Consider the following 10,000-nt stretch of genomic DNA (forward strand, 5'->3'; position numbering starts at 1 on the left):
TGAATGAAATACATATATCACAATAATAAGTTCTACAATTAAACAAAAGTGTATTTTCCTACTTTATTTTCTTTTGAAGAGAGAATAGAGTAGTTGCACCCACAATGCCAAGCTGCCAGTTGCTATGGTGAGCAGTGGAGAGGTGCTGGTGCAGCCACACTGAGCTCTCATGGCGGAGGGCATGAAGGCCTGGCACCAAAGCAGAGCGGAGTTGGGCCAACAAAGACACACAGCCAACGCCTCTGGTAATGTATCAAATGCTAAACCATGCGCTCTCTCTCTCTCTCTCTCTCTCTCTCTCTCTCTCTCTCTCTCTCTCTCTCTCTCTCTCTCTCTCGATTCCATTTAATTTTAGCAAGTTGCAGTCGTCACCACTGGTATATCAGCAGTGCAGCCCATAGACATGGTCTCTTACCTTGACGTAGTCGTACTCACAGAGGTAGGATGGTTCCACGTCAAAGTGCATGAAGTAGAGCCGGATCTGAAACCCCTCTGGTACACTTATATTCCATTGCACTTCGGATTCCTTCGGGTACGATTCGGGAAAGTTCGGCGTCTGTATGGTTCCGTACATGTCCGTCAGATGGATAACCCCAGCCCCTCTCGATAGCGCGCACATAGCCAGAAATAGCAGCGCACTGGAGGGAAAGCGTGCAGACAGTTAATATATTCTGACGGGAAGTCAACGCTTCTTATTCTAACGTAAAGTGTAGAGACAGGTTGGGGATTGTTAATGTTGCTTTCTTGCCAAGATGTGCTGAAGAAAATGCTGAAGTTCATGCCAAGTGTGTCAGTCTCAATTAACCCGAGCTCTAAGATTAATTCACTGGAAAATCCCATCAGAACAAAGCTCCAGATTAAAGGGAAACCGACCATTACTCCTTATTTTCCTAACCAACCCAGTGCCATCTGTGTGTAGTCTGCGAAAGTTTTATGAAGTTTGGACACCCTTCAACAACAAATCAACAACACCACTGAATCTACCGCAGCGCTCTGGAAAACGCAGATTGCAAAGTGACTGCAGACTACGTTTTTTTTTTTTTTTTTTTTTTTTGAGAAAATCTATGGTTCACGGGTTGTGCACAGCAGTCGGTGCATGTGCACAAATTATTTAGTATGATTAAGACACTGAGAGGTTGAACTTGTTTAGTAACTTACCCCGTCGCCTGGGCCGAAGCAGCCATGTCCCGCGCCGATCAGGGAAACTTAGCAAGACTCCCTCGCTTCGTTTCGCCTCGCCCCTGCATGCATCCCTGCGCGGGTCCTCATTGACAAAACACGTCACATTTCAGCAGCTTGACTTTGGGGCTCAACTATGACGCTGCGAGATTCGTTTGAGACCTTATCAAAGTCAACTAACTTTACTCATACGTCTACTTCAGAGAGAGAGAGACCTAGTATGTGTTTGGGTTACATAACTTACATTGATCCAATATTCCGTTAGTTTTGTGTGTGTGTGTGGTTCTGAAACAAACAAGCGCGTGACTATGACTCATCTCACTGTAACACGAGTCTGCCTACAGATTTACCTTCATTCGACTGCGCTAAAAAAATCAACAACGCTATTTGCACGGCCTGAAAACAGTGGTCCTAGTTCAACCACATTCTCACCAGGCGCAGAGTTACAAACGCACACTTGTGGTGTACAATTCAGAAACACATGAACAGCTGACGTTTGAATGCTCTAAAGTTGCGCTTCCTTCAAATTCTCTCTCCACTGTCCCCATTGCTTTACATCGACATCAATGACTTCACTATACAGCAATAATGTTATGTGTTTTAATTCTCAAACAGGTAATTAACAGCAGGAAGAGACAGCATTACATCAGAAGGCTCAGATTTCCTACCACACCAACTCCAGCTGTCATTTCTCACACTGCCATCCTAATGGAGTTATTGGTTGTGCTCACTAATGCTGCAAGTGAGGCCAGGGCAAATCCTGACATGCCTTTTTAGGGCCTCAGCATAAATCATGAGGTATCATATTATTGTTAGCTGAAACTTTCCTTCCCTTTGTGAGTCACATATTGCAGAGTGAACTTCTGAATGAGCCAATTTGATGGCGCTGTACTGATTGATGTTGGGTGTTGGGTGTTTGGGTGTTTGTTTCCCACAGACCAGTGGGTGTGGGAGTGGCTCCGCACCGCTTAGGCTCAGCTATGATTGGTTGCCTCCCCAGGTGAGCGCTGAAGGTGAAAACTGACAGTCTGTTGGCTTCAAACGTGTCCCGTCTCCAGCTGCCCCAGGGCAAAATGGGCAATTAACCTATTAATAAGCCAGCTTTGTTGACTGCAGGTGGTGTGTGTGTGTGTGTGTGTGTGTGTGTGTCTGTGTCTGTGTGCGTGCGTGCATGTGTGTATGTGTGTGTATTTAATCTGTGAGGTGAGAATTTAAGGGAGAATTACAAAGGTAATGCAAGCATGATGTCGTCCAGAAATTACCTGTTTAGAACACTAGAGGGAGCTCTTCATCTTAACATGTCAATATCCCCTTCAGATGTGTGCAGGACAAGCATGCAAACTGTATAGTTAAAATCCAATGTTTAACACACACTCTCTCTTTCTTTCTCTGTCTGCCTGCCTGTCTCTCTATTTGACTCACTCACTCACACAGACACTATCTCTCTCTCTCTCATTTGCATACACACACACACACACACATGCACATACACACTTGCTTGGAAGATGTGAGTCAGACAGACACTGAGGTCAAAGGTCACCCCCATATGCTCATTGATTGGTGAAGTGATCCACCACCAGACTGATGAGACATTCAAACACATTCACTGATGCTCCTCTCCTCTCCTGCTCTCCTTTCTTCTCTCTTCTCTCCGCTTCTCTTCTCAGCTCTTCTCTCTTCTTCTCTCCACTCGACTCCTCATTTATGCTCTCCTCTCTTCCCTTCTCATCTCCTCTCCACTCTACTCCTCTCCTCTCCTGTCTTCTCTTCTCTTTTCCTCTCTTCTCTTTTCCTCTCTTCTCTTCTCTCTCCTCTCTCTTCTCCTCCCCACTCCTCCTTTATGCTCTCTTGTGTCCTCCTCTGCTCTCCTCCTCTCCTCTCCTCTCATGTCTTTGCTTCTCTTCTCCTCCTCTCCTCTCCTGTCTTCTCTCCTTTCTTCCTCTTCTCTTCTCAGCGCTTTCCCTTCATCTACCTCATTATCGCTTTCCTTCATCTCTCTCGTACTTACCCTTCTCTTTACTCTGGTCAGTTTTTCATAATTGCTAAAACACTCTATTCTCTGAACACATCTATCAAATCAATCACTCTTGGCAAAACCATTAACAGTTTTCACCCGATGAAACACAATTTGCAGATCTCATTGACTATTTTTTTTTTGTGCAAAACTCTAAACACATTATCATCCAATAAAACCCATTTCGCACTGTGATGCATAGTGATAACCACAATTCGGTTGTTAAGTCCGATGTCACAAGCCCAACAGCTTTTTGGTCAAAAAACGTTTACTAGCACAGCCAGCCAGTTTTTGCAACTTATAAACCTTGTCACCATCATCTCCGTTTTATTGAGAGTAAAACAAAACCGCTTAACTTTAACAGAGCAATATAGCTGTGCAGCCAGATGATACAATCAAGGGTTACGTGCAGGCTCCTGCAAAAAATAGGATTTTATTAGGGTGAGGCAACAAGTGAGTAGTATGATGACAATTTTCCTAAAGGCTACACTGAATAACGAAAAAAAAAAAAAAAAAAAAATATTTTACTGTCTATCGAGAAAACCGAGCGGCTTTGAAAGCCGTTGGACCCGGAAAAAGATTTATTAGCCTATTATTGCTTTATCACTTAATAACCGAATTGGCAAAAGTTAAACACAAATACAGCACAGTAGTCATAAATTAAATATGATGACTCCAAATTGATCAAATTATGTGACACAACCAATAACAGCAGGTTCAGAGTGCAAACAGGTTGTCGAACATTAGTCCTTTGATTCTGACTGTATGTAGACTGTAATGTACTTGTGTTTTCGCATTTGTGAAAAACTCTAAACTTCCTATGGTTGCCCCCGCCCTCTCTCCCCCTCTCTTTCTCTATGTGCTAAAACACATTTCACGAAACCTTCCACCTCTTTCTTCAAAATTGTAAAGACAAAATCCCATTCTCAAACTGCATTACAGTAACAAAACCTCTGACAGTTCTTGCAAAATTGAACGATCGGCTCAAAACAGTATTACTCAAATTTGAAACCTGTACTCAAACCAAACAATGCCTTCTGATCATTCACAAAGCAGTCAAAATGAAAATACTACTGAGCAGTCATAATGACACTATACTTCAAAAAATGGAAAACACAGTGTTCAGGGCATATATCTCCTGGAGAAAGGTGTACTGTTGCGCTGAGAGGAAGAGACACTGTTTTGCAAAAAGTGTTTTATGAAATTGAAAACTGAATCAATGGCTGATAATTAGTGTATGGTTTTGCAGATTTGGTATGGGGTTATGGTATTTGAGTGACAGTTTCAAAAATTGTGACTTGTTTTAATAATATTACTGTTACAGTAATTCACTACAAATATCTGTATTATTTTTACTACTCGTATAATGTTACTGCTGATACACTGCACATATCTGTACATGTTATTACACTGTTGCTGCATATCCATATCTATTCTGCTCCAACATCATGGCATGATTTTAATGGATAGCCAAGCTCAATAAAGGCTTTTTACTTTAAATATCCTCTTGAGTGCCTCAGGCTTACTACTAAATTTGGATCTAATCGAATTGAATCTAAATGCCTCTGCATTCAATTGGATAGATCTAACCAATCAGAGCAATTACATAGCCTACAGTGAATCCTGTAGGGGGAACAGCCAAAATATCCTTCTCCTGGTGAAATGCCTTAATACTGTTTTGTGCTAGTTTTTGGGCTGTCAATATCTTGTACAAACAGATGCGATAGCGAAATCTAAATGTCTAGCTTCTCTAGATTTTTGTTGTAAACAAAACCAACTGACGCACGCTCAGGTGACGTGATAGAGGCAACGTTGCTTATCTGTCCATCATCGTATAAAGCCTGCTGAGACAATTTGATTGGTGCAGTCGGTCCAAACTGCTCTGGTTCAGGAATAGTTACTTGTCAATGGAGGAAGGCAAGATCGAATTTCCCGACCTCAAATTTTGTGGGCAGGGTGAAATTTGTGCTGGCTTCCAGGCTAAGTGGATTCAGCATTTATGGTATCTTCACTTCAAATAAAGTATTGTGGACTGGAAAAGATGTTCAGTCATTTACATGAAAAGAACATTATAGTCTGCAGCCTACAATGTAGTTTCTAATAGTTTCTGTCCGTTGTTGATATAAACCTGCACTGTTCTGCAACCTGTTTGCACTCTGAACTAGCTTATATTGGTTGTGTCACATCTTTTTAAACAAGTGTAATAAACGATGAGACGTGTTTAACTTTTGACATCTGTGCTTTATTTTTGCTTACTTTTTTCCACTTGTGGTTACCATTATGCATAAGTGCATTGCAGTGCAAAATGTGTTTTATTGCTTGAGAATGTGCGTGACTTTTGCATGTGTCTATGAGAGCTGAAAATTGTGTTTTACTAGGTGAAAACTGTTTATATGTAGCCTATGGAAGTTCAACCACATAGGACACAAGGGAGTTAGGATTCTTTCTTTAATTTGATTAACCAGTGTGTAGGTAGTAACCAAAAATAGTCTCTGGCATTCAACCAAAATACGTTAGCATGAATTGGTAATGTTGAAGCTTTGTTCTCTCCAACTAAAATACGGCAGTGGGCTTACTATCTAAAACCAAACAAACATACACACAGTCTTAGAAATGGATAACAACACTTAACATGTCTAATATCAAAATAAAAAGTAGTTTCAAGATCTCACTTACATCTTCAGCAGTTACAGCAAATTATAGTAGTTACAGCAAATGTGGACGAATAATCCTCAACCTTCATTAGCACCTATAGCACAAACATATCACGTTTCTAACAGCATATTAAACACTCACTTTGAGTTATAACTACTGTGTGGAAAAGCTATTTACCAGGAAATATTCTGAATATCGGTACCCAACAGCTTAACGTGCTTCCTCTCGTAGCCTCCTCAGGGAAAAAAGGAGCGGGTTCCAACTCACGCAGGAAAGTACTAATGAAGTAGGCTAACTATATACAACTCATCAGAAGAATTTGCAACTACCGCCCCCTACTGGGTATACAAATTACTCTAGATATTGCATTCAACTACAAATAGTATACAACCATTTTTTAAGGTTTAGTGTATGACAATGTGAACCTTTGATCTTAAGAGAAAACAATAAAAGAAAACAAATGACAAATCTCACAATATAAAAGATGAACCATAAATGTAGTGATTTAATCCCTTCTTTTTACCACCTGGTTACATATAGTTTTGCCAACAATAGTGATCGATTCAATAAATGCACTCAGCCAACATTTGGTTCAGATGATGGGGTTTAGTGTTTTAGCAATTGTGAAAAACGGCAATAGAATTACAGTAAACTCATTAGCAGGGAGATATGCAGTGTTGACGGCAAGAGAAACTGGCACAACTCATCTGAGATTTACAAAGTGAAGAATTGCTCAATAAACATTTCCAATAAATAATGGTCAATAATGACATATTCCATATTTGATTACTCTTTTTTTATTTATATATTTCTTTTAATTGGCCCAACCTTATGAGATATCATTGCTTTAAACCAATAGTCAATGCATGCTGTAATGAAACATAATGTGAAATTGATGGCCACATATCATTATGAGCTTTGTATGCAGGAGAAACAGAGGAGAAGAGAGGAAAGAAGGATAGAGGAGAGGAGAAGAGAGGGAAGGAAGATGAGAGGAGGAGAGGTGAAAAAGGGAGGGAAGAGGGGAGGAGGCTATGAAAGTAAAACACTAGAGGCCAACATGCTATAAGTGGTTATTATGGAGCGATATAGAAGAGAAAATTTGGAGAAGTGAGTGATAATTTTACAATGAAATGAGAGCAAAGACTGTTAAGATATTGAAAAGGAGGATATGAGGAGTAGAGAAAATGAACCGACTAAAGAGAGGACAAGAAGGATGAGTGAGGTAGTGAGGTGGAGAAAAAGAGGAATATATGAAGAGATGAGAGGACAGAGAATGAAGAGTAGAGTGTGAAGGAGTCAGAAGGAGTGTAAGAATAGAGGAGAGGAGGCAGAGCGAAGGAGAGAGTGAGTGAGTGGAGAGAGATGGAATGAGGAAGAGTGAATGGCGGAGTGTGAAGGAGAGAATGAAGGACAGACAGAGAGAGAGAGAGAGAGAAGAGAGTGGAAGTTTCCACTGTTCCACCATTCCGCCCTTTCATATCAGAGCGATTGTCCTCTCTGGGAAAAGAATGGCACAATAAAAGAGCCCATTCCACTCAAGTGCAGATTGCAATTAAAAGCAATTATGGTGCAGAAGGAGCTGAAGTTTGGGCCAAACTCAATCACGCCTCAGGCTACCAGCCTCCGAAAGAAATGAGGTAGAACTACCATCACTGCACATTTTTCACACTTTCACAGACACACACACACACACATACACACACACACACATACATACACACACATACACACACATTTACATTTACTCATTTTATCCAAAGTGACAAAAATGACAAATGGCATTCAAGCTACACTGCAGAGGAGACCTTACTTAGGAATTAATACGGCATCAGTATTAATACTGCATCAGTGCTAGTCAAAGTGCAGTAGAAAAAGAAAGTGGTAGAAGGTAAAGGAAAAGAGGGAGGTGCATGACAAGCGTGTGTTAGGTGTGTTTAGGTTGTTGGAACTGATAGGGAATGAGACATAACACAACATGACATAACATAACACAACATAACATGTTAACACGACACGACATGACACGTTAACATAACATAACATAACATAACATCACATCACATCACATCACATAACATAACATAACATAACATGTTGGCATAACATAACATGACATGACATGTTGACATAACATAACATGACATGACATGTTAACATAACATAACATAACATGACATGACATGACATGACATGACATGTTAACATAACATACCACAACATAACATAACATGACATGTTAACATAACATAACATAACTTACTGTAACATAACATAACATATAACATAACATAACAACATAACATGACATGACATATTAACATAACATAACATAACAAAACATAACATAACTTACTGTAACATAACATGACATGTTGAAATAACATAACATGACATGACATGTTAACATAACATAACATAACTTACTGTAACATAACATAACATAACATAACATAACATAACATAACATAACATAACATGACATGTTAACATAACATAACATGACATAACATAACATAACATGACATGTTAACATACCATGACATAACATAACATAACTTACTGTAACATAACATAACATGTTAACATAACATAACAAAACATAACATAACATAACATGACATGTTAACATAACATAACATAACTTACTGTAACATAACATGACATGTTGACATAACATGACATGACATGTAAACATAACATAACATAACGTAACATAACATAACTTACTGTAACATAACATAACATAACATAACATAACTTACTGTAACATAACATAACATAACATAACTTACTGTAACATAACATGACATGTTGACATAACATAACATGACATGACATGTTAACATAACATAACATAACTTACTGTAACATAACATAACTTTCTGTAACATAACATAACATAACATACTGTAACATAACATAACATAACTTACTGTAACATAACATGACATGTTGACATAACATAACATGACATGACATTTTAACATAACATAATATAACATAACTTACTGTAACATAACATAACTTACTGTAAAATAACATGACATTTTAACATAATATAACATAACATAACATCACTTACTGTAACATAACATAACTTACTGTAACATAACATAACATAACATAACATAACATAACATAACATAACATAACATAACTTACTGTAACATAACATAACATAACATAACATAACATAACATACTGTAACATAACATGACATGTTAACATAACATAACATGACATGACATGACATGACATGTTAACATAACTTACTGTAACATAACATAACATAACTTACTGTAACATAACATAACTTACTGTAACATAACATGACATGTTGACATAACATAACATGACATGACATGTTAACATAACTTACTGTAAAATAACATGACATTTTAACATAATATAACATAACATAACATCACTTACTGTAACATAACATAACTTACTGTAACATAACATAACATAACATAACATAACATAACATAACATAACATAACATAACTTACTGTAACATAACATAACATAACATAACATAACATAACATAACATAACATACTGTAACATAACATGACATGTTAACATAACATAACATGACATGACATGACATGACATGTTAACATAACTTACTGTAACATAACATAACATAACTTACTGTAACATAACATAACTTACTGTAACATAACATGACATGTTGACATAACATAACATGACATGACATGTTAACATAACTTACTGTAACATAACATAACATAACATAACTTACTGTAACATAACATAACTTACTGTAACATGACATGTTGACATAACATGACATGACATGTTAACATAACTTACTGTAACATAACATAACATAACATTACATAACATATCTTACTGTTACATAACATAACATAACTTACTGTAACATAACATAACATAACATAACATAACATAACATAACATAACATAACTTACTGTAACATAACATGACATGTTGACATAACATAACATGACATGTTAACATAACTTACTGTAACATAACATAACATAACTTACTGTAACATAACATAACATAACATAACATAACTTACTGTAACATAACATGACATGTTGACATAACATAGCATGGCATGACATGTTAACATAACTTACTGTAACATAACA

At 37.6% G+C, this 10,000-nt stretch overlaps 1 protein-coding gene across 4 annotated transcripts in view; it reads right to left on the minus strand.

Annotated features, from left to right (window-relative positions):
* masp1 (MBL associated serine protease 1) overlaps positions 1-6,343 on the minus strand; it is an 18,651-nt gene extending 12,308 nt beyond the window's left edge. Inside the window, exons 1-4 of one of the 4 annotated variants that reach the window (XM_042064189.1) lie at positions 6,026-6,343; positions 5,870-5,942; positions 1,159-1,264; positions 416-638 (exon numbers count right to left, since the gene is read on the minus strand). In XM_042064189.1, the coding sequence (XP_041920123.1) occupies positions 416-638; positions 1,159-1,184 (249 nt within the window). In that variant the 5' untranslated portion in view covers positions 1,185-1,264; positions 5,870-5,942; positions 6,026-6,343. Of the gene's footprint in view, positions 1-415; positions 639-1,158; positions 1,322-1,847; positions 1,943-5,869; positions 5,943-6,025 lie in introns of those variants that run through there. The other 3 variants (XM_042064191.1, XM_042064190.1, XM_042064192.1) reach the window with 3 other exon arrangements.
* Positions 6,344-10,000: the final 3,657 nt, after the last annotated feature.

The sequence above is a fragment of the Alosa sapidissima genome, chromosome 15, assembly GCF_018492685.1.
Source record: "Alosa sapidissima isolate fAloSap1 chromosome 15, fAloSap1.pri, whole genome shotgun sequence".
Lineage (NCBI taxonomy): Eukaryota > Metazoa > Chordata > Actinopteri > Clupeiformes > Clupeidae > Alosa > Alosa sapidissima.